General features: G+C 36.4%; 2 protein-coding genes and 1 pseudogene across 2 annotated transcripts; 1 reads left to right on the top strand and 2 right to left on the bottom strand.

The window, feature by feature from the left end:
* Positions 1-1,050: 1,050 nt before the first annotated feature.
* Positions 1,051-8,880, bottom strand: LOC126617460 (polypyrimidine tract-binding protein homolog 2-like; annotated as a pseudogene).
* A 5,470-nt stretch (positions 8,881-14,350) lies between these two features.
* On the top strand, positions 14,351-16,468 carry LOC126615366 (pentatricopeptide repeat-containing protein At4g39530-like). Its single transcript, XM_050283191.1, has one exon. The coding sequence runs from the start codon at positions 14,351-14,353 to the stop codon at positions 16,466-16,468; it is 2,118 nt and encodes a 705-aa protein (XP_050139148.1).
* Positions 16,469-17,418: 950 nt separating this feature from the next.
* Positions 17,419-18,696, bottom strand: LOC126615355 (bidirectional sugar transporter SWEET3). The gene is made up of 6 exons (XM_050283183.1): positions 18,669-18,696; positions 18,525-18,561; positions 18,214-18,436; positions 17,917-18,078; positions 17,702-17,821; positions 17,419-17,598 (listed from the first exon to the last, which is right to left on the bottom strand). Exons 1-6 carry the CDS (start codon positions 18,694-18,696, stop codon positions 17,419-17,421), a joined length of 750 nt encoding a protein of 249 aa, XP_050139140.1.
* Positions 18,697-25,861: the final 7,165 nt, after the last annotated feature.

The following is a 25,861-nucleotide window of genomic DNA, read 5'->3' as shown; positions in this document are numbered from 1 at the left end:
TTAAAACAAATTAAATATGTGCATATTAATAAAATTAAAATTTAATATGGGGAGATTAAATAAAAATACACATTAAATAAGAAAAATTGAATGTAAATTTTGATAAAAGTACACTCAAGGGATTAAATTGAATATTTAATATAGCATCAGGTTTTTTTTTAATTTTAATCTTTTGCAAGGACTAATGTTCAAAAACCCCTTTTATTTCTGTTTTTGTAGAAGCCACAGGATTTCTTGGTGATCAACCGTTTAGGTATTCCTAGTGCTGACAGGAGATGGAGGTCTTTTGAAACGTATACTTAAAAATAAAAACAAACGGAAATTTTCAATTGGAAAGAAATAGTAACAATTGGGCTTACTTGACCAAGAAAATTTTGGGTGGAGTCATTCAGATTACGTCATTCGATTTTCACAAAAAATACAAAATTTATCGTACCTTAATTCAAATATGTATTGAGTAAGAGTTATATATGATTATATTAGTAAATTTATACAGTGTTAATTAGTAGCTCGATGCACAAAAGAATCTCATGATCTGAAGCCATTTATTTTGTAGATCATCATTTATAGATCAATTTGCAAAAATTCGCTTAAATTGAAAATCTTTAGCCTTTAATTATTATTTCATACTTTTCATTGTTAATGTTGTCTATTTATCAAGCCACAATTAGATAATTAAACGACTTTCAATTTTAGAAAATTTTTCATTAATATGATCTTCGCTGATCCACCTAAAATGTGAATAGTTCAAATTATATGATTTCGGATTTGAGTGCTTTTTGATACACATGATCTTTGAGGAAATACCTAAAAAATGGATAATTTGGATCATTAAAATACATTACGAAACAAACCTACAAAAATGTGCGTTTGTGTAAAAGAAGTGATGCCACAGATCCGACCGTATATATATTTTTACTATAAAAATTCATACTAAGACCATACGGTAGAAGACGGCAATACTATGGTGAGAAAAATTGTAATTTGCAAATTTGGACCAAAGGCAGGCAGCAAACGCCTAATTTCCTTGTCCCATACACCTATAACTCATTTAAACTAACAGTTGATATTATTATCTTAATAAACCTTAAAACAGTCAACAACACAATCAAGTATTTGAAACCCACTGATTTTACAGAATCTCACTATCAAAATTTCAAGGAAAAGAAAACAGGATCATGAAATTTTCCCAATTAGGCTGCTTCTGCAGATGGGAGACTCCCTTGTTCAAATGCTCCTTGCATATGCAGAGGTGGTGGTTCCATAATCCAATGACCGGAGATTCGACAACTTTAACGGTTAATTCCATAAGAGAGGTGTCATTGCACATGACCATGGTGATAGGGCGGAGGCGGCGGACCACTCTGCATCATCCCAGGGCCCATTTGAGGAGAAGATATAGGCATAGTTCCGGGTGGCATGTACGGTTGATTATGCATCTGAAACGGCAAGGACTGAGGAACTGCCGGAACAGTTGGTCCCCACCCTGCAGAAGGCTGAGGCATCACAGCCTGATCAGCATACTGAGCCCTGCTGTATGGAGGCACTGCAGGACTCTGATGAACTGGCTGTTGTCCCAGAATTGACGGTTGTGCGGCCACAATTGGAATGGTAGGGATCGTATAGTCTCTGCTCCGATCATTGTTCACCTGTAATCAGCATGGTAGGCGCAGAACATTAGGCACAGCTCGTCTCCCGAAATCATGGGAAAGTTGAAAAATAAAAAGGAACACCAACAAGAAGTGCAAATGACCATTCCAGGAGACCTTCGGAGAATATATTTAACTTGCCTTTATGCTGAGATCGGTATGGCGTGAATATGAGATGTGGAGCTTGCAGAACCCTCCATCATATATGGAGTGCCCTTCCAAGGCCTCCTTGGCAACAACAGCTGTCTGAACATCTGCATGCCATAACATAATTAGCCCCATGTATAATCAGCAGTTTACTTCTGCAGGAATTGTAAAATGCAGCACCTTGTACATGGGTAATAAACAACCTAACATTCACTCAGCAAGGCTAAGGTGGTTTAAAGTCAGTATGCCTTAGGTTCAAAATCCATAGGGCGTAGGCTCAAAATCAGTATGGCTTAGGCTCAAAATCAGTATGGCCTAGGTTCAGAATCCGAAAAACTTAGGCTCAACCATACACATGTCAGCTGGCTGGTTCCCGATTAATCAGGTCAGATCAAACCCTTACTTTCCAATTTTGAAAACCATGAAAGAGAGCTAGTAGAAAGGTACCTGGATACTGAATCAAGGCCTGAACCCCTCCATTCTTATCAAACATGGCGATCTTTTGAATAGGCCCAAAAGCAGAAAAGACCTAGTGGCAGGAAAAGGAAAAGATCAGTTTCCAACTGAATCCACATGGTTGAAAAGAACACGATCATATTTATAAATAAATCAGATATACCATGTGTAAAACGTCCAAGGTGACAGCATACTGCATGTTTTCGATGGATGCAAGAAGCACATTACTCTCCGGTTCTAGTTTTTTCCCATCCAATCCCACAATTAGCTGTAATGATGAAACAATGAACCCTATTAATAGAGGTACGATATAACATGCTCGAAGATACAAGTTTATATCACAATTTTGAACTAGTCTCAAGTATTTCCTAGAAAGAGCACCAGCAGACGAATTTAATTCCTGTTTTCCCCAATCTATTGATACGTACCAAAAACACCTCATAAAAATACAGAACTTTTTATGTGACATGCATGCCAAGATCGAAATGAATAAGGGCCTTGGTACAGAAAGGTCTGCCTGCCTCACCCTCATGATATAATCTAATAACAGATTTTTTCCCCCATCACTGCATTACCTGACCACTTCCATCTATGGCTGATGGAGCAACTGGAAGGGTAGGATTAGTGTAGTCCCTGAATCAGCAAAATGGGTAAAGTGAGAACAGTGGTCACCTACATAGAGATAAAGACGGTCCAATAATAGAAAATATTTATTTATTTATTTGTTTGTTTTATAAATAATTACAAGAACAGGAAACATCATAAATACAGAAACAATGTAGGAGGGTGCAACATGAAATTAGGTATTATTTCCAAGGAACTGGAATAACAAAAACAAACATGTGAATACCTGCTTCGGTGACTTTGAAATTTCACACTCAAATCAGTGTGCCCAGAATATGTTATCCTGAGAGTACATGGTCCCACATGCTCAGGCAGCAGATACCTGTACCAAAGAAAAACAAGTCAGAAGACAACACGTATTAGAAAGAATACAAGCAGAAAATGAGCCGCCATCAGCAATATTTACAACCACCACCCAATGGAGATTATAGCACTTGAACACGCCCAAAGTTTAAAAATCTGTTTTCCGAGAGAGCTTTCGTCCCCTACAGGCTGTCTAATATCCAACAGGTGACGAGATCCTATATGTGTGAACACTTTTTAAATCTGATAATTGATACCACGTAAAACAATTAACACAACTGTCACCTAGGGATGATTCTTGAATCCAGTGCAGTTTTGGCAGAAGTGGCAGTTTCTGCATCTGAAAATTGCACCAGTGCCTGAAAAGAAGAATACAAAATGAGATTATTTAGAGAGGGAATTGGAAGCCGGTTATAAATTTAGAAGAAAATTAACTCATAAAGACCTGGAATCCCGCAGTCTTCTCAAAAGTAGTTATCTTGTGCACAAACCCAAAAGCTGAAAATACCTGCATCACTAGAATAATATTCAGAAAAATATACATAGGGAAAAGCTGAAAATACCTGCATCACTAGAATAATATTCAGAAAAATATACTTAGGGAAATACACTTCAGAAACTTGAAAACAAACTTTCAGAGATAAGCCCTCTACAAATTATTATCAAATAATAAAAACACACAATTTTTTTTCCCAACTTTAAAAAGCTTACAATTGTTACTCTTTTCTTTATAGCCTATTAAAAAACAAAAGTGACATTGAGTTTATTTTTAGGGAGTGTCTTAATTTTCAACTAATATATTTAAAAATCATTATCTTATCTACAAAATATAATAGAACCTTACTACTTTGGAATGGTGTACAGAACTATGGGGCCATGAATTTCCAGTTTAGTTAAAGGAAATAAGAGTGATGTCATTAATCTTTTAACAAATTTCATTAGAGCATATAGCCAGTTTCTGTATAACATTCTCCTAAATTTACAAGGGGGGTGCAATTAAACACTTGAGAGATACTATAACGTAAAAGTGTGAGACAATCACGCTGACGAAACAAAGCAACAGACAAAAATTCTATAAAACAAGCATGTATAAATTAAAAAAAGGGGATATGCAGGGTGCAAAAGAGAAGAAATGAAAGCAGTCCACACTATTAGAGTGGTAGGATTAGGATCATGAGGAGGAAGAGTAGGGAAGAAAGAGGTAGTGTTAAGAGAAGAAGAAAGGAGACAAACACACATGTGCTCTTTCTCCCGATGCACTAAGCTGCCATTGAAGATTTTCTCTTGAAATAGGCCTGCTGATCCATTCACATTCATGTCAAACAAAAGCACCCTAGAACAAGAGGATTTACAACCCAAACACAATACCTTAATGCTAACATATTTGTACTGAAATGTTTACCTCTTTAACTATAACATGGAAGCAGGCAAAATTGCTTACCAGGTGTAAAATATCTATGCTGACAAGGCGTGCATCTGCACCTTCAATTGTTACTAACAGTACATTTCCTGCAACATCCGCGGCAGTTTTGTTGTTCACTATTTCTTGCCTGTTGGAATACTGTAGGTAAACAGTTTTCCCTCTTACTTGAGCGGGTTCTGAAGATGACGCATAATATGATATCATTGCAATAGCTTGATTTAAATCTGCCTAAAAACATTCATGAAATATTAAAGGAAAAATATAATCAGTAAAACATATATTAAAAGCAGAATGAACCAAAGCTAAAAACTGAAATTACACTCACAAATTCAATAAATGCCTGATTACGGTTTGCTCCTACATTGCACTTTGTGTTGACAACTTTACCAAATGGTTTTCCCAGTTCTATCAATTCCTCCTCTGTACACTCCCATGGCAAGTTCCTCAAATGAAGCACCTTAGATGGTGGCTGAGTGTACCGGAACTGTGGCTGACTGGACACAGAAGCCATTCTGTATACCAACCCAATACCTACAAAACAACACCAGATAAATACTCAGTCCCTCTGATCACCACACCCAGACGCATTTCACAATTAGATTCTCCATCACAAGAAAATGAACTCATTACTCTTCATCTTAACCACGCACAATGAAAAATTACACTTCATGCCCGTAATATATACACATAATTGCCCAACCGTTACAGGTGATTGATCTCAACCATTTAAAACATTCCAAATAACAACCTAAAGCTTTGAAAACTGGACATCCATTAGCTCACCAACATTAAGTGATTCATCACAAGCATTAAGTGATGACGTGGACAAATGTTGGATCGGGTTTTCACCCTCGTGTCATCTATGGAGCTCTCCATTCCCCAAATCAACTCCTTTTAGTCAAGTTAGGGTAAAGGAGCCGATCTAGAGATTTAGAGCTCCATAAATGATGTGGGAGTGAAAACGCTCTTCAATAGTTGTCCACATGATCCCTTACATCGCGGGTGACCTAACAGATGTCCAATTTTCAAAACATCAGGCAGTTATTTGGAATGTTTTAAAGGGCTACGTAGCTATCCGTACGTATGCCCTACATACACACACACATATATATGGAATGCATGTAACTATTTGTATATTTGATTGTGAACGATTGTAAATGCATATGCAAATCAAAGTAAGGATATTTTCATGACGGGAAAAAACATCAATGTCCTCCAAATTCAACCTTGTTTATAAATTATAATAATTCACAATATAGCCGAACCCAGCAAACGTGAAAAAATGCAAATAACAAGTGCAATATCCCAGCCAAGCTAGCAATGGTAACTACATGCATGTCGAGAGTGAAAAATCGAAAAGGCAAAAGCAAAATTTGAGACGAACTAAACAAAAAGAACCATGAAAATTGCGAATTGAAAATCAAAATTGGGGGAAAAAATCGAAAGGATTAAAAAGGAGGAAAATTGGGCACCTGAAGAATCGAAAGGAACTAGAACCTCGATGGGTTGTCAGCAAATTAGGGTTCTTGCGACTGAGTACCCGTGTTGCGCAGTACTCCACCTTGCCTGCTTAGTACAGCAAAATGTTTTCGGGAGGAAGAAAGAGAAGGATTTACAAAACTTGAAATGTGGGCTTCGAGCCCATTTAACTTAAAACGAAATATTATTTTGGAACCCATTTGGTAACGTTTTGCATAAAATCGGATTTTTATTCCGAAAGAGAAATGCTAGCTACCTCTTCTATTTGTCTTTTTCTACTTATGATTTGATAATATAAAAGGCATAAGTGCATTTTTCAGGTGTTTGGTTACCTTAAATGCTTTTAACTTTTACCATTTAACGTGGGAGAAACGCTTTTGATTCAATCTAAGAACTATCAAACAAGTCAGAAGTTCTACTATGTCATATGATAATATTTTGCATTTGGTTAATTGCTTATGAGTTATGAGAAGAAATAACTGAAATCGGAAACTAAGGGCTTGTAATTTACTTACAAAGAATGAAGTAGAAATGAATTCATATTATTCTCATTCATGTGTTTACTAACGATTAAAGATCACAGAATATAGAACACCCCGGAGTATACTAGAAAATCTTGAATCATACTACTAGTTTAAGACCTAAATTGAACCATTTCGAACTGTGATGCTAGATTGTTCGCCGCCTAATCCTTCATATCCCGGTTTCTTCTCATGGTAAGTAAACATGTCCTAAACAAGTACCGAAAATTTTATGGTGCTTTGGAATATTAGTACATCGAGAACTTTAACTGTTGAATCTTGATTATTGCATATTTAACTAAGAATCTAAAGATTAAATATCACAGAATAAGAAAATCCTCAATCATACTACTAGTTTAAGACCTAAACCGAACCATTTCGAACTGTGGTGTTATTTGGCGTAATACTTTATCGTGCAAAAGTTAGTCATATTCCTTTCTCCAATTGTTGTGACCGTTGAGCGTTTTACTCGCAGCTGTGGCTTCCGGAAACTGTTTGTATGCAACTCAAGCTTTTCAAATCCCTTTTGTTCTTCCTTAACGCGAAAAATAATAAAATATCACTCACTGGCACCGAGTGCTTACAAACTACACTGCATGGCCCTTTAAGTATATACTATTCAACTTGTCTGACCAACAAGAACATCTTTGCAAGGAGTTGGAGCTGGTTCTGCAGCTACATTTGGATTTGGTTCCACATGATGTGTATGATGATTGTTATCGTAACGAGCTGATGGTCTTTGTGACGATCTCCTCCGATGATCTTCGACGATAAGCGGAACATGGCCTTCCCTTCCGCGAACGAGCCTCTCCTGCGCCCCTCCCCGCAGTTTCTCAAGCCTCAGTCCATCACCCATTTGTTGCATCTTGAAGACCTTCACCACATTTGCTAGTCCTCCAATCAGGAACAACAGGCTTCCTCCCGTCCCCAGCCACACCCAAGTTCTACCCTGCACACATTTACCGATAAATTATTTGTGTAAAAGATTATAATAATCAGACTTAAAGGAACTTAATTAAGTTGAGGAGGAAGGACTAAGGACTAATTACCAGTATCTGTAGGCCATGAAGGGACAGTCCATGTTGCTCACGGCTGTTGAGAATTGCAGCTACTGTGAACAACACACTCCCAATCAGAAATGGGATATGCACACTTTGTTGAAGTATTTGGACATGCCCGTCTGCCCTCTCGTAGATTTGGCACGAGTTGTGGATCGATCCGAGCAGCCACAGAACAGGACCAGCAATTAGCATGTTCTTTGCATGCCTCTCAAGCTTAGAGTACCCATATCCTTTCTCCAACTGCCAATCGTGACAATACGTAGCACTCACAAGTCACAAACAAATGAACACATTGCAAAGATATGTCCAACATAATCAACGGTCTGTCAACAATTACAGTATGAACACGTACTGAATACGAATACTTGGAAAAACCCACAATCGTTAAATCGTCATGATTTTGGCCCATTGAGTGGTGTACTAATACCACTCCACGGGTCTATTGCACCATCTCAATGCTCACTTTTCACCATCTGATGGGTCATTTGTAGGTGTTTATATTAAGTACGAGTTTGTACGCGGAAAAGGGGTATGATCAATATTAGTTGGTTTTCTTAACTAAAAAGCTAGGGAGAAATCGAGAATGAGAGTATTTTTAGAGTGAGAAATAAAGAAAGAATATGCTCCGTGATTTCGAAATGAATGGTACAAATTCAATATTTATAGTTTGTGAGTTGCTTAAAGATTAAGCTATTACTCCACTATTCATGAATTAACAATCTTAATGATGTATACTTAATTAGATCCTAATTACTAGAGTGAAGTCAAATACTAGTACGAAACACAATTAAGGTAGATAGTTCCAAATTATTCAATCAAAATATGTGATATTTGTGATCAAATACCTGAATAAGAAGGAAAAGAATCCCCAAGAACGATAGAACCGTGCCTACTGCATGAACCACCGGGACAGCAAACTCGACGAGGGCGAGCTGCAAGTCGAACTCCATCAACGGCATCCGGTAATCGAACATGGCCAGGTGAGCCACAAGATCATGCAAATTCACCACCAAAATTAACGAGAAGGCTATAAGCATGAGGAGTCGGCCCGACTTGGGCTCGTTCGACAGCTGGGCCACGAACCCGAGGAGCAGCACCGCGGTGGCAAACACGTAGAGCCCCGCGTTCATGTACTCGGCACGGTTCCGGCTCAGCCGCGGGCCGTACATTCGGAACTCCCTTGCCGACGCCAGCTTCACCATTGTGTAACAATATATATCTGAGAAAATTAATGATTTTCTGTATGTTTATTGTGAACTAATAAAATTATGAAAAGGGCTTTTCAGCTTTGTTCTTCTTTGTGGTTTCCTGGGCTGAGAGTGAGTGAATGGGGCAAGAACAAGACAGACTCTGCAAGTGATGAGAGAACAGAACTGGTACGTGGCTTCGTGCATGGAGGACGCTTGTGTTTGGGGAGAGATTTTTCAGGTTCCGTTACACGAAGTGGTACACCACGTATTCCTATATAAATTGTGGGTTATGGGTGTTAAAAGGTTAATAACTTAAAAATTAAAATTTTCCCCCACTTGCATAGAACATATGATGTATCATCCGTGTTCTTGTTACAACTAAAAATTTTCCGTGTTTGGGATTTTAATGGTGGGTTGACAACACGTGGCAGCTTGGGACTGAGCTTGAATCGACACGAAGTTCTCCTGTGAATCATGGAAAATTTGATAACTGGCCCTGTTTGGCAGATCGGATAGAGGATCGGATAGGACTAATTATACGGACGCGGGTGTTTGGCGTTCACTCGTACTAAATAAGCGCCGGATTAAATTAACCGGTGTGCTTATTTAGTACGGTATACACCGGACTAATAAAACCAACCAAAAGGCCGGGATTATTAGTCGGCCCTCTCTCTATCTCGCCTTCTCTCGGCCCTCTCTCTCTCTCTCTCTCTCTCTCTCTCTCTCTCTCTCTCTCTCTAGGCGTCGTTGTCCTCCCCCCCCCGTCACCTTCTCTCACCATCGTCGTCCTCCCTGTCGCCGTCGTCGTCCTCCCCGTTGACGTCGTCGTCCTCCCCTGCAACTGGGTCTTGCAAAGAAGCATGCACTCTCTTGCCCGACATGGTGTCTGGGAAACCTCTCTTCTCAAAACGCCAACAAACTACTCCCCTTCTCTCTGTCAAACCGTCGCCAGTCCATTCCACTTGCGATGCTGCAGTGCAGGAGGTAACCTTGTCAACAAATCGTTAGTTTGTTTCGTTTGTTGCATCTTGATTTGGGTTGATGTGATCTGATGACTCATGGTTGCTCACCAAATGTGCAGGCAGGCGGGGAAGAAGAAGGGAGAGAGAGGGAGGGCGTTTGAGGGGTCCGGCGGAGAGAACAGGGAAAAAGAAGGGATGGTTTCAGATTTTATTTTTATTTTTATAAGTTTAATTTAATTTTAAGTTTGATTTAGCCTATCCGGTATAAAACCAAACACAGTATAAATAATACGGTCATTAATCCGATACTGCACCAAACGCCCGACTAATTTAGTCAGTACTATCCGGTGGCTATTTATCCTATCCGACAGAAATAGTCAGTACAGTCCGAGCTGCCAAACGAGGCCAGAAAAATGTTTGAAAACTTTGAGTTTTAACAATGATGATCAAATAAAGAGTAAAGTGAATAATACTAGGATTAACTTTTTATTATAAAAATATGATTTTTCATTAAAGTGAACAGTACCGAAAGTTTTTCGTTAAAGTTTTCTATAATAAATTCACAAATAAATCATGTTATATAATCAAAAGAAATATTTGAATAATGCAAAAGTTTTAACAATTTCTTTGAATATATCATCTGTTTACATGCTCAAATCGTTAAAGTTATTAATAATGGTACAGGTTTTCCACTTTGAAGGCTATTTCAATTAAAATCTGGAAAAGATAGATCAACAGGCAAATATGAAGGTTTTTTAATGTGCGAGAAACAATCTAATATATTAAGTATTATAATACAAACAGTTGGAATGTTTTTAATATTTAACCATTTGTATTAAATTACACCAAATCTAATTGTTTTCTGGCATACTAAAAATCACTCTAATATATGAGGCACTAAAATGAAATGTTTATTTACATGCAACACTAAGATATATAAGTGGGAAAAGGATCTGCGCCAGATCTTTTTCCTAGGGATCCAGTAATCGTGTCCGTTCATCATACATTGTACGGTCAGTTTTCGTTAGGTACTATTTATATTTGAATTTTAAGTTTTAAATTTTAAATAATTTTGACCGCACAATGTACGATTAACGAACATGATTGTGGGATCCCTATGAAAAGGATCCAGTGAGGATCCTTTTCCATATAAGGGCATTCCTAGCCAGAAGATGTGTAACTTGATTGGGAAGCAACACGTAAGGATGGGCAACTGTTATAGTGGGTGGATAACCGCGATTATTTACCCATAACCGTTTATTTTCATACTCGCATAACCGTTTATTTTCATACTCGCATAACCGGTTACCGTTGGGTAATTGCATAAACGGTTATATTCATACCTATAACCGTTTATAAACGGTTTACTATATCCATTACCGTGTATCCATTTAACCATAACCGTTTACCAATTTATTCATAACTATTAACCCGTTTACCCTTTTTTGAATCCGTTTATCTTTTTTTTTTTACCTATTTATCTATTTTTCACTCGTCTATATGTTTTTTTAACAACTTGAAAATTACAAAAGAAAAATTTACAATAATTTTTGTTTTCTAACAATTAAACACCGTTATAGGTATATTTTAGTATGCATTTTCCTATTTTAGACGATTAAACTTAATAAACATGTAATATTTGGTTCGGTATGGGATACCGAACCGGAAAAAGCATATCAATACCAAACCGGAAAAAGCATATCAAGTCTCAAACCATTTATTTTCGGAACGAAAATCTGAGGACCGATCACAAACCAAAATTTATGTATTCCCGAAGTTCGGGATTCCCAAATATTTTCGGTATTTCGGGATTTTTCGAAACCAAACTGAACCTGCATCAAAATTTAAAACCCCAATTTAAAATCAGAGATTCGTGGACCTCCCACTCCCCTGCAAGCCCACACGGCCACACCTCGTCCCAGATTCCTCGACCTCCCCACCCCCATCTCCATCCCTCTTATTCCTGGGTTTGTCTTTGCTGCCTTTGGGAGTCGGGGAGCTTTGCGACATGCATCAAACATAATCAGGTACCCATCATCGTCGATGAGTGAGCTTTTCCATGTTTTGCAGAAAGAAATTGCCATCGGAGGGCTACTCTGCTTTGCAGCGATGGCGCCGCTTCGTAGAATTCTAATGCCATGACATCGATGTGTGGTTGTTTCCAAATCCTAAATTCGTGAAGCTTTTTGGATCTGAAACAAGAAAAAAAAAAAAAAAAGCTACAGAGTAACACTCACTTTTTTTTAAGATTGAGAAAGGATTTGGAGGCCTTGGGCTTGCTTCCTTTCGTGCATTTGAGGGAGTCGGTGGAGGGAGAGAGAGATAGAGGATGGCTGTCAGTGGGGGGAAATTTTTTAGTTGTGATGGGAATACAGATGGTACACTACGTGTTTTTATGTAAGTAGTGAAAAATTTTAATTTTTAAGTTATTAACATTTTAACACACATAATCCACTATTTATTTTATTTAGAGATGTATGGTGTACCACTTTATTTTATTTTATATTTATGGCTAAATTTTTTATCATATATATATATTTTTTAGTTTGTACTTATTTTTAATTTGTACCAATTTTCTTTTCATTTTTTATTTGTACCCATATATTAGTTTCTTTTTGTGCCCATATTTTTTAAAGTTTTATTTGTGTTTGTACCCATGTGTATACTGTCACGTGACATTGTATATTTAATCAGTGATGGAAAAATTACATATGGTATATTTATGTTTTATGCCTAAACCTTGTATCATATATTTATATTTTTAGTTTGTACCCACTTTTAATTTGCAACATTTTTTAAAAATTTGTAGTATTTTCTTTGTAGTTTTATTTTGTACCCATGTATTAATTTCTTTTAGCACCTATATTTTTTTAAAAATTCATTTGTACTCATAATTTTTAATCTTTTATATGTACTCTAATGTATTTATAATGTACTACTTTGTTATATGTGAAATGTACCAATTTTTTTGTAAAATGTACCATTTTTTTAACACTATGGACACATTCTTTTGCCATTTCTTATTTCTTATTTCTACATAGTTTTTATCCATTTAGTCAATTAAAATGTTTGAATTTTTTTATTGTAACTGTTTATAATAGTATTATAATGAGGGATTTTAAATTTATAGAATTATAAATCTCATAAAATATCAAACAATTAATGTCAAAACTATAAAACTATAAATATTAATAGTAATATAATGAGGTGTACAAAGTTAAGGGACATTGATCAAACTTTGAATACTATTAAGGTTTTAATCAAAGAATGTTAAGGATTAGGGACTGCATCCAAAGTATAAATTTTTAAAGATTGAGAAAGGATTTGGAGGCCTTGGGCTTGCTTCCTTCCGTGCATTTGAGGGAGTCGGTGGAGGGAGAGAAGAGATAGAGGATGGCTGTCAGTGAGGGAAAATTTTTAGTTGTGACGAAAATACGGATGGTACACTATGTGTTTTTATGCAAGTGGTGAAAAATTTTAATTTTTAAATTATTAATATTTTAACACATATAACCCACTATTTATTTAGAAACACATGATGTATCATTTCGTGTGATGGGATCACTGAAAAATCTCTCGTCAGTGGGAGTGGGAAGATGGCAGACAATGATGCTATCAAGAAATAAAAAAAAGAAAAGGAAATGAACGGTTGGTGAAGATGGCAGACAAAAGGAGAATAAAAAATGAAAAAGGTGAAGAAGAAAGATAGCTATTGCTAGAGGAACGGACCGAAAGCCAAAAACCCTCATAAAACAATGACAATGATTGTTTGCCCTCTACTTCCCGTGTCTTCGTCGTGCCCTTTTGTTTTGTATGATGACGGTTAAGTCACGTTAATATTTTATATTATTTTTTTATAGATATAATAAGATAAAAATGAATAGTAATATAAAATGTTGACGTGACTTAACCGTGACCACACAAACAGGAGGGCACGGAAAGAACATCGGAAGTGGAGGGCAGACAATCCTTGTCCAAAAAACAAAAGGTTTTGGGATAAGATTTGAAAAACCAATCCGACTACTTCGGTATTTTTGGTGATGAGATTACCGAACTTGGGGATGGTTTTGGTTTGAGATTTTTCGGTTTGGTTTGGAAATTTTGAGAATTTTTTCTAGTCCTAATATGAATATGTGTAGGATATACATAAAAAAATATCGGATACGAAACACGTAACACGTATGGGCCAACGAAGACGTAATAACTGAGTAGATTCCAGTCTGACGTTTTCAATGGGCTTACAGAGGTCTCAGAATCGAGTAGAGGCAACTTTGCGACTTAGCAGCACGTCTACGAATGACGAATTCTGATAATGGACTAGCGATAATATATAGTACATTTTGGCATTGACATCCCAAATCCAAAAAATAGTGGTCGCTTTCTTAAAGGAGCTGTATATATTTGCAAAAAGAGTTGCATACTGAAGATATGAACACCAACCATCATTTTGTTATATTCATAAACCGGGGGTTAAGGCTGATACTATGACGACGTCGTCACCTGCATTCACCTCTTTGCTCTCTCTGAAAACGTTGATGGCGGGAACATGGAAGCACAACCGATGGAAGCCAAACCTTGAACAATTCTCAACCCTGCATTACAAAACTACGAAAACCCAAGACCCCAACATAGTTTCCACCAACATTTGCATAACTCGCCACTGCAAAAGCGGGCAGCTAGATGTTGCCCGGAAAATGTTCGACGAAATGCCAATGAGAACCGTCGTCTCATGGAACACCATGATTTCTGGATATTCAAAGTGGGGAAGATTCAGCGAGGCTTTATGGTTGGTCTCAGATATGCATCACGGCAATGTAAGGCTAAATGAGACGACTTTTATGACAACTCTCAGCGCGTGCGCGCGTTCGGGGTCTTTGAGTGAGGGAAAGGAGGTTCATTGCTTGATTTTGAAATCTGGGTTAGAGTGCTTTGAGCTTTTGGGTAGTTCTCTGTTGTACTTTTACGCTAGTTGCCTTAAAATTGAGGATGCTAAGCAGGTTTTCAATGAGCTGCGCGGTGGAAATGATTTGTTGTGGAGCTTATTGCTTGTGGGCTATGTGCAGTGTAATTTGATGAGTGAAGCTACAGAGTTGTTTGTGAACATGCCGAAGCGGGATGTTTTGGCATGGACTACAATGATTTCGTGGTACGCTAAGAGCGAGGATGGGTGTAAGAGAGCCTTGGAGCTGTTTAAATGGATGATGAGTGATCGGGTGGCGCCTAACGAGTTTACTTTGGATTGTGTTATAAGGGCTTGTGGGAGATTAGGAGAGCTGTGTGTAGGGAAGGCTGTGCATGGAATTTTGATCAAACATGGTTTTGAGTCTGATGAATCGATTGGTGGTGCATTACTAGAATTTTATTGTGTTTGTGGAGCTGTTCATTGTGCCAGGAGAGTTTATGATAGAATAGAAAGCCCGAGTTTAAATGCTTCGAATTCGTTTATTGGAGGACTTGTGTTGATGGATAGGATTGAAGATGCAAAGCGAATTTTCGATATACTAAAAGAAAAGGATTCAGTTTCGTATAACTTGATGATTAAAGGTTATGCAACGAGTGGTCAAGTCGATGAATCAAAGAGATTATTTGAGAGTATGCCTCATAGAACTATAATTTCTTCAAATACTATGATTTCTGTGTATTCTAGGAATGGTGATATCGATAAGGCTTCAAAGATTTTTGAAGAAACAAAGGAGGAAAGAAACCCTGTGACATGGAACGCCATGATGTCGGGTTACATTCAAAATCATCAGCATGAGGAGGCTTTGGAGTTATACGCAACAATGCACAAATTGTCAATAGACCGTACAAGATCCACTTTCTCTGCTCTGTTTCATGCCTGTTCATGCCTTGGATCCCTTCAATCAGGACAAGTACTTCATGGTCATTTGATTAAAACACCATTTGAATCAGATGTGTATGTTGGGACATCCCTGATAGATATGTACTCCAAATGCGGAAGCATCACCGATGCCGAAGCATCATTCATCTGCATTGGTTCACCCAATGTGGCAGCTTGGACAGCTCTCATTAACGGGTATGCACGGTACGGGCTTGTCTCAAAGGCAATGTTGCTGTTTGAGAAAATGTTAAAGCAAGGAATCATTCCGAATGCTGCTACTTTTGTGGCAATTCTCTCTGCTTGCTGTCGTGCTGGTCTAGTCAACGAAGGGATGAGAATTTTCCACCTGATGGAAAAAAATTACGGAGTAAACCCTACACTTGAACACTATGCATGCGTAGTGGATCTTCTCGGTCGGTCTGGTTGTTTACAAGAAGCTATGGAGTTTATTCAAGAAATGCCAACTGAACCAGATAGGGTTATCTGGGGAGCTCTGCTAAATGCTTGTTGGTTCTGGATAGATATGGAACTGGGCGAGAGGGTGGCTGAGAAAATGTTATGTTTCGATCCAAAACCAGCCTCCGCATATATACTCTTATCGAACATATATGCAGTACTGGGAAAGTGGGGGGCGAAGATGAACACGAGGAAGCGATTGAGAAACTTGGAGGTGAAAAAGGATCCTGGATGTAGTTGGATTGAGCTGAACAGGAAAGTTCATGTATTCTGTGTAGAAGATAAGTCCCATCTTCATTGTAATCTGATTTATGAAACATTGGAGTATCTGACAGCAAATATATATAAATTTTAGCGTTCAATCTGATTGTGTTATTAGCATGGTCTAAAATATTCATAATGTTCCGATATTTTCATCGAAATTTCCGTGTTTTTAGACTACCGATATTTCCGATATTATCGATATTTTAGACCTTGCTAAGTCACTCATGTATCTTACCATGCAATGTATAAAGTGTAAAATATTATACTAATTCATTATATATAAATGATTATGGTGTGTTTAAACTTCTTTTATTAATTACTACATATTTTCTACACTCATAATGTTTGCCAGCTCGCTATATAATCAACTTAAATCAGTTATATCTATCATGCAATGCATTTCTTTCCAATTTTTTGTGATAAACTAATAGATAATTGACTAAATAAATATTTTGCAAAGTTTTAATAAAAATTTCCAAGTTTTTCTTACAATTTCCGTGGTTTTTAATTTTATCGATATCGATAATATTCCGATATTTCCATCGAAATTTCCGTATTTTTGGACTACCGATATTTCCGATATCATCGATATTTTATACCTTGATTATTAGGTAACGAAAATCGGATTACCATCGTAAGAGTTAATATATCAGCTCTTTGTCGAAGCTAATTATCGCTGTTACTTCTCTCTATGGCGTACATCGGAAAATTTACGAATTGATACTGAGTAAGAAAATAAACCTTTCATTACATATCAGCGATTTTATATACAAATTTGACACACTTAGTAAGTTCATAAGAAATTGCGACAGTTTAAGAGCTCTGTTTTACAACACCCTACTGCTTTCACCGCCCCCTCGGAGAATTATTGAGTTAAACCGATAACTGCTGTGAGAAACTGTGTTTTCAACTAGCTGCGAGTCTGCGACAGAATTGTAAATGTGTTAAATCTCCACTAACATATACTGAACATACTAAACCTATTATTCTTCAAGAAAATGGAAGCACTCTAATTAAACCAACCTTGAGTATTCTTTTTCTTCAGTTTTTGCCATTTTCTGTGTCACAAATCACAACCTGCAGCTGTATCGTCTTTTCGTCGTTAACCTTATTCCCTTCAGGATCCCTTTTGTTTGGTAACTCCACTGTTCCCGCTTTCCTGTACTTGCAGTACAGCACTAGTTGAAGGATGCTCAATGGGGTTCCGACCAGATTAGGAGACTGCAATTCAAGTTGAAAAATTCAAGTTAATCCTTTTCATACTTCCATTTTTGTATCAGAACAACAATTAATAAGGTGTAGAGTATAATTTTTTTATACGAACCGCAACAAAGATGTCGTGGCTGAGTAGTCCATAAGCCATCCAGAGGGAGCTTGAGATGAACGAGAAAAGAGACACGTAGAATGGCATGTATTCGACGTTCTTTGTTAGTATCACTTGCTTCTGCAATTATAAATGTTCATTTGAGAAGCTTTATTTTTTGTAACCGATAGAAAGATTTTAATGGTGTTTGAAACAAAGCGTAAGAAATTACTTACCACAACCACCAGGGGAGAAGCATACATTGACACAGAGGCCACTATAGCGACGCTTCCGACAAATACTTTTCGATGTTGGTGATCATGGAAAACGACGGCTGAGATAATGGCGGTGATGCAGAACACCACAATAGCAGGTATCACAGTCGCAGTTACTTTTATCTGCAATTCCATAGTATTCAACAGTTAACGTATATTACCTCACCTTATATTTTCACGCATCCCATGCAGATGTTGCATGGCACCTGAAACTTTTCTATGAAAACCAAAATATTGTGTCAATTAATAGAAACTTGCCTTCCCTCGTGCTGTAGAAAACCACAAATAGATGATGATGAACGAGAGCTCGAAAAGAATCCCTGTGCCGTTAATGGTGAAGAGCGGAACGTTTTCCCACTTGTTGCTTACAACTGGGAGTCCATACCAAGTGTAAAGGAGACAGTTGAGCAGCGTAGTGACGTAAGGTACACACGAAAACCCCTCTGTGCTTTTCTTCCTTACGATTCGCGACATAGTCAATCTGCAGGAAACACATTTAGTATTATCAGCTACGAATTTTGAACTAGGTAGTAGAATAAAAGTAAGAGTGTTTTCACAGTTGACATTACGTTGGAGCAGCGAAAAGCAGCAAAGCGGCAGCATTCCCTGCAACAAACAGTATACAAATTATGATATAATTAACATTGCTAAGAAACCTTTCTGCTACATCAGTATGAGGTTTATGAACAATGTAGTAAGTATATATCGCTCACCCATCACTCCGATCACCAATCGCAACATCTTGGACGTTGATTTTTCCCTCGGCAATGATTTGTAGTTAAAGACGAGATTAGTATTCACTAAGGACTTAAGAATGAATAGCCTGAAGTGTTTGACCGATATGTACAGCCTGCTGGGAATGCATATATATATATATATACGAGTGAGTGAGATGAATAGTTAGAGAACAATAAAAAAATTAAAAGCAGAACAAGTGCTCTGTGTTTTTTATAAACTTGTGGATTGACTTTGCATCTTAGATTTTGGCGTTCAGAATGAAGCTGCACAGGAGCAACGCATGCATATATTCTAGTTGGAAGACATGCAAAATACAAGTTGAGAAGTGTTAGCTGTTTTCACTGATGACGTGGCTTCCATTTAATCATGCTGCAGTAAGGTTAATTACTGTGAAATCCTACTTTTCTACTTCAAGCATCTTTTTAGTCCCTAATCAATCCAGGAGAGTGCATAAAGAACAGTAATTGCATTTAATCAAGGATTATTTGTTTGTATGATCCCTGCGGTATATACCGGAAAATCCACTCTGTGTAGAATTACGAAGACGAGAATAAGTGGGAGGATGATGAAAGAAAAAATCTAAACGAGTAATGGTATATAGAATTGTAACTCCTTGTATTGAAGTGTAAAAATATTACAACATATATAGGGTTATATTAATCCCTATTGAGGTAGGAATCCTATAATAATTACAGCTGGAAATTACATTCTTATACTACATTTTCCAATTACGAAGAGGATTTTAGATTAATTAAGTCTAATCTAACACTATCATTTCGTGTCCCATGTTACCTGATTTCGTTATGTTGGTTAGAAAAATAGTTAATTTTAGCTGATGCATAACTGATTTTTTGCTCGAAATATTACATTTTCTTATACATTCAGATTGAAAAACGAACATCTAGAATTATTCACTTTTAGGAATGATTCGGCAACTATATTTTGTTTCAAACTTAACCTGCACCATGGTTTTGTAAATAAATTCTAGACGTGCTAGTGATTAGAATTGTGAAACACACAAATGTTGTTTTCACTGATGATGTGGTTTCCATTATTCTTTACACAATTTATTCTGTATATTCCTGAATTTCATAAACCCTAAATTTAATTCCGGAAATCTTACTTTTCTACTTGAAACAACTCTCTAGTCCCTAGTTTGAGGAGAGAACAAAAAGGAAAGCCATTGTATGCCTTTGCTCATACACTTTCATTACCTGATCTATGTTATCCAGTTTTATCTAGTTGATCAGAAAAATTGCTAACTTGGCTGTGTGGAATCGATGTTTTGCTCGAAACATTGTTTTTTTTTTCTCTCTCTCTAGTTCTACAACAACAAAGTTAACATTTTCCTAACTTGAAGTAATGAGGTCACTTGAGACTCGGAATGAAAATACATAAAGCAAAGCCGCAGAATTGCAAATTCAGAAGGAAAAGCGAGATTTTCATCAAGCATAGTGTTATTCACACACTCATTGTTACCTCTCATACACTCTTGTTAATTTTTGTCCATTGATATTCTTAAATACATTGATTCGACGATTAAAAATTAAAAGAAATGTATAAGACATAAAAATGAATGTATGAATATCATACCACCACCCTTCATCAAAAGGGGCGTATAAACGGAAAAGCATTTAATAACAAGGAAGTTCCATGAATATTTGCTTTCTTAAAACAAACTAATTGGCTTTGGTTTTGTGACGAAGGAAGGAAACCATTGGCAATATATTATTTGAGTGGAGGATTTTTGGTTTGGTCAAACCATTTTGAGTGGAGCTTGATCAAGCTCATGAGCTACGCATCCTATTCGACCGTCGTCCATTCACATTTTTTGAATAATATATTTCCAGAACTAAACATGGGGCTTCAATTCTGTGATCTTATTGGCAAAGATGTAAAAATTTGTAGTTTCGCAGAACCGATGGACCCAAAATTCATCATAGCTTTGAAAGTTTTCACCAAAACTCAGCAAAACATTTTTCGCCAGCAATGTAATCATTTATTTTTCATTTTTTTGTTAAAAAAACCTCGTACCCCTGAAGTTTCTTAAAAGGTGCTAAGAGCTCTATCACGTGCCTTTTCATCGTATAACCTCACATTTAAAATTTGCCCCTAGGAAAATTTCATTTTCAAGTTCCACAAAGAGAAATTTGAAAACAATATATACCAGACAAACTTTCGAACGGTTCTCGGTTCTTCATTTATATAGAAATATCACTCCGTGTAATATTTTTTTTATAATAAAAACGATAGCTTTATTGATAACAAACTCATCAAGAGAGCAAATCATAAACCCTATATAAATCCTTATTGGGTAATATTGCTAGGGAAACTAAATTTGTAAACAAAATTTGCAAATTAAATGATATGTCACCAATAGAAATGAGCACGTTTATCAATTATTAAGTAACAATCCAATCATCAACTTACATGTCATTTACTTTGCAAAATTTTGCTATAAATTTAGTCTCTCTAGCACTACCCATCCATATTTAGATGAGTATCCTACATTAATGCTAATTGAAAATTACATTCCTATAATGCATGCAATAATTACAAAGATAATTTTGGATTAATTTCCTTTACTTTGACAATTTCAATAATCTATTAATGTCTTTTGCTTTTCATTTTCAAGTTGATAAATGTTAGTGCTAATAAGTAGGTAGGCAGCCAAATCATGAACCATGCACAGTAAAAAGAATGACAAATAAAAAATACAAAGAATCCGAGTGCATATAATAAGAAAATTCTTACCAAGTTGCTGCCTGTTTCGGAAGGTTCGCGACAGGATATTCTGCCTTAACACCTTCACCATGTAATATTATGTTCCCTGGCCTAGTAGTCTATACGATCTTCCTTTTTCTTTGCCAAAAGGTTGATTTGCAACTTAATTATTTAATCACAACAAATCAAAGTAAATTAAACCTATACACGGTTTTGTTTAAACTTATTAAAAACGTTGTCATCAAGCTCAAGAATAAATTCGGAAGTCAAAATTTTTCACTCAAAGATGATGATGATGATGTGTCATTGTGTTGTGTTTGAGTCATTCTTCCATCAGTTGGTGAAGTTGTGTTTGAGTCATTCTTCTCATCATTTGGAGAACCTTGTTTTCTATTTTTCATGCTTCCATTCATTGTCTTCTTTCGAATAGGGGACACAAAATGAAACTAAAAAAACAAAAAACTGAAAACAAATTCAAATTATTAGTTTTATTGTTAACTCCTTCTTTTCATATAATATCTTGTATTTTCCCTCTTAAGATCTTACCCCATCACCTCCCTTCACACTTCTTCATTCTCCACGGTTTTTATATATATATTTTTTGAAATATTCTATTCCAATCCTTAAAGAAGATTACTTTTTGAATTAAACCTTGTCTGAGATTAAAAATTAACTATAGTCCTTGGTATTTAATTGTAATTTTCAAACATTAATTAGGCTGTAATAATTACTGAATTCTTTATGTAGGTTATATATTGATTCTCTTAAACAATAAAAATCTTAGGAGAAGTGCCGATTTAGTCTCTGGATTATCATTTCAGTGAAAATTAGGTCCCTGAATTATTTTTTCGGAAAAATAAGTCCCTAAATTTATTAAAAATTGTTAATTTCATCTCTACTATTATATTCAAAGCTATTTTATCCAATTTTTCGTCAACTTAAGTCACTTGACACACTTTCGAGTGTAAAACCATCGTTTTTCACCTATAGGCCCTTAACATTCTATATATGTTGTGAATCTAATGTCTAATTTACCCTCTAAAGTTAATTTCATACACTATTTCTTTATGAAAAATTATCAATCTACCCTCCAATGTGTATCACATGCAAGTAACGTGACTTGAATTGACGGAAAATTGAATATAGTATCTTCAAATCTAATATTAGGGATGTAATTGGCAGATTTTTATAATTCAATGACTGATTGTTCTAAAAACTAGTTTAGAGATCTAATTTTCACTTGGGTGATAATTCAGGAACTAAATTGACAATTCAACCAAAATCTTATATATCATTGATAATTCATTAAATTTTCATAATAAGAAATCCATATATTGTCATCTATTGTGTGCAAATTTCTCCATATGCATACTATGTACCTATTTATGCTTAGATACTATAGCTACGTACCGATACATTCATACCGAAACTTATGTACCTAAATATTTGTACCAAAACTTAGGTACATTTGTATATCGAAACTTATGTACCTATATATTTGTGCCGAAACTTGTGTACCGATTTATTTGTACCGATACTTCCGTACCTATGAGTTTTTGAAAATATAAATTGTTTTCTTTTTGTTGTTGACTTTCTTTTAATGATAAGAATTTGAATTATGAATAAATTGTTTTATGTATTAATATAATTGGAGCACACAAAAAATACATTAATTATAGATGAGTAGAGAATTTCATATTGTTACATCCCACATCGTCCAAGAGAGTGTATCATGTAAGCCTTATATGTATATTCTCATCTCTACCTAGCACGAGGCCTTTTGAGAACTCACTGGCTTCGGGTTTCGTAGGAACTCCGAAGTTCAGCGAGTTCGTGCGAGAGCAATCCCAGGATGGGTGTGACCCATTGGGAAGTTCTCGTGTGAGTTCCTAGAAACAAAACTGTGAAGGCGTGGTCGGGGCCCAAAACGGACAATATCGTGCTTACGGTGAAGTTGAGCTCGGGATATGATGGGGGCCCGGGATGGGATGTACCAATTTGGTATCAGAGTCAATCCTTGGCCGGAAGTGTGCCAACGAGGACGTCGAGCCCCTAAGGGGGGTGGATTGTTACATCTCACATTGCCTAGGGGAGTAGATCATCTAAGCCTTATATGTATATTCCCATCTCTACCTAGCACGAGGTCTTTTGGGAGCTCACTGGCTTCGGGTTCCGTAGGAACCCGAAGTTAAGCGAGTTCGCGCGAGAGCTATCCTAGGATGGGTGACCCATTGGAAGTTCTTGTGTGAGTTCCCAGAAACAAAATCGTGAAGGTGTGGTCGGGGCCCAAAGTGGATAATATCGTTTGAAGGTGTGGTCGGGGCCCAAAGTGAATAATATCGTTTGAAGGTGTGGGACCCAAAGTGAATAATATCGTTTGAAGGTGTGGTCGGGGACCAAAGTGGATAATATCGTGCTACGGTGGAGTCGAACCCGGGATGTCGTGGGGGCCCGGGCTAGGATGTGACACATATGCTAAGTTTATAATAATAAATGTGCTATAATTACTTAAAGATGGTAAATTTTAAAAATAAGAACTTAAACTGAATTTCAAAAACCATTCAGATTAAAATCTAAAAAAAAATCTTGTTTAAGTCCTAAAATCTAATAAACAAAAATAGTTTTTAGCAAGACTATATTAGTCCTAAATTCTTAAATATTAGAGAAATTTCGAAATAATTGTCTCTCACATTAATATTCAAGTTTTTGGAAAAAGTAATATAGGTAACATTGTGAGACACCTCCACTCAAGCTTTTCTCTTGAGATATGCCAATGAAAACACTCATAAATGATAATTTATCTTTAAGGCAAATGCTATAACCTAGAACCTAAATTTGGATCCTCACCGAACTTTATTGTTCAGAGTTTAAAGACCAGAAAATTTGGATTTTGGTTTATGTGAAAAAGTGATCAAAACTCTTGGTTTGTGTGATAAGGTAGGCTAGCGAAATGGGTTAATGGGGACCGACATATTCAATTTAAGCGATCCGGATTACCTGATCTTGAGGCTCCGAACAGTGAGACTCGGAGTGAATCTATGTCCCCTCGCTTGATACCAAGTAGTAGTAGTAATGGCGCATGTTCTAGGATTGAAATAGAAAGGCATTTTGTCTTGGAATGAGGATCCTTGCCGGATCCTCTTTGTGAGGATCTCGGGGATTCTCAAATCACAACCGTACATTCGTACATTGTGTGGTCAGAAATCATTGTAAATTTTTTTATTTAAAATTGAATATAAACAATACCTGACAAAAAATGACTGCACAATGTACGATGAACAAATGTGATTGGAGGATCCTCGGAATCCTCACAAAGAGGATCCAGCGAGATCCTCTCTCTTTGTCTTGGTTCAAGCTGCCGGATCCTCTCTCTTAGTCTTGGTTCAAGTTGTGGTAATGTATGCAGAGTATTTTAAATTTACATATTTGTACTGGGTGATGCTAGACAGATTATTTATTTAGACCAAATTTTGTAAATTAATTATATAACGTGATGGTTGATATTTGAATTATTACTGAAGTGTTGATTAACATGTTAATTTTTCATTTGTGACACAAATTACATAATTTATAAATTTTGTCTAAAAAATTGATTTGCCTATCATTACTCATTTGTACGAGCTATAGATATCAAAATGTGGAAGCACTGCAACTATGTAACCATTCGGTACAATATTCCTGTGCTGTAAAAGTAAGGCATGATTCCTCTATCCAGTAGGACAGACAATGAATTATTGAAGAAGATGATAAAATCCACGCATGTGACCCAAACAACATAATGAAGAAGAAGAATCGTTCAAATGCTGACCACCATGTACTTACTACGTATGCTACGCACCTTTCGTACCAAGACTTCAAACTGTCTTTAATGATGATATACAGGCTGGTATATTACTGAGTCAATGTTACTATCATAGATTAGTATGATTTGATACATAAAATAACTTTTATGTTACGAGTGCAACGCAAATAAAGTTGAGTATTTAAATCAGAAATGGGTGAATCGGACCAAATGGAGCTCTCAACTAACTGAATCAAACCAAGTGTTCTTGAACTAGTCCAATTTAGTTAGATTTACATGGTATCCAAAATCAAATCAAACCAAATTAAATCGATATATTTTATAATTAACTTTTTTTTTTATATTTCAATTAGGAAAATCAGATTGAATCAACCCGTGCATGTCTACCCCATTTACAAGTCAGATCATGAAAATTCCTATCCGAAACAAGGGAACAAGATTTGTCACCCATGCGTGTTGGAATGGTGTAAATTTTAAATTTCAGGTAGACGGGTCATAGGCCCACTCCAACAACATTGATACTGTCCCCACTTGGTCACCTGCTCAATCCGTTAGGTGTGGTATTTTAATACAAAAGGCCTCGGCGTTAATTAGAGTGGGGTAATTCTATATAAATGGCTTATTCTCAAGCCTTCTGGCCGA

This window comes from Malus sylvestris, chromosome 1 (genome assembly GCF_916048215.2).
Source record: "Malus sylvestris chromosome 1, drMalSylv7.2, whole genome shotgun sequence".
Lineage (NCBI taxonomy): Eukaryota > Viridiplantae > Streptophyta > Magnoliopsida > Rosales > Rosaceae > Malus > Malus sylvestris.
Note: the sequence above shows the minus strand (reverse complement) of the source record. Positions and strands in the feature narration are given on the sequence as shown.

Coding starts and splice junctions, on each gene's coding strand:
- LOC126615366 (XM_050283191.1), top strand. CDS start 14,351: ATGGCGGGAACATGGAAGCACAACCGATGGAAGCCAAACCTTGAACAA.
- LOC126615355 (XM_050283183.1), bottom strand. CDS start 18,696: ATGTTGCGATTGGTGATCGGAGTGATGG. Junction 18,562..18,668: donor ATTGGTGATCGGAGTGATGG/GTGAGCGATATA, acceptor TGTTTGTTGCAG/GGAATGCTGCCGCTTTGCTG. Junction 17,822..17,916: donor CTTCTCCCCTGGTGGTTGTG/GTAAGTAATTTC, acceptor TTATAATTGCAG/AAGCAAGTGATACTAACAAA.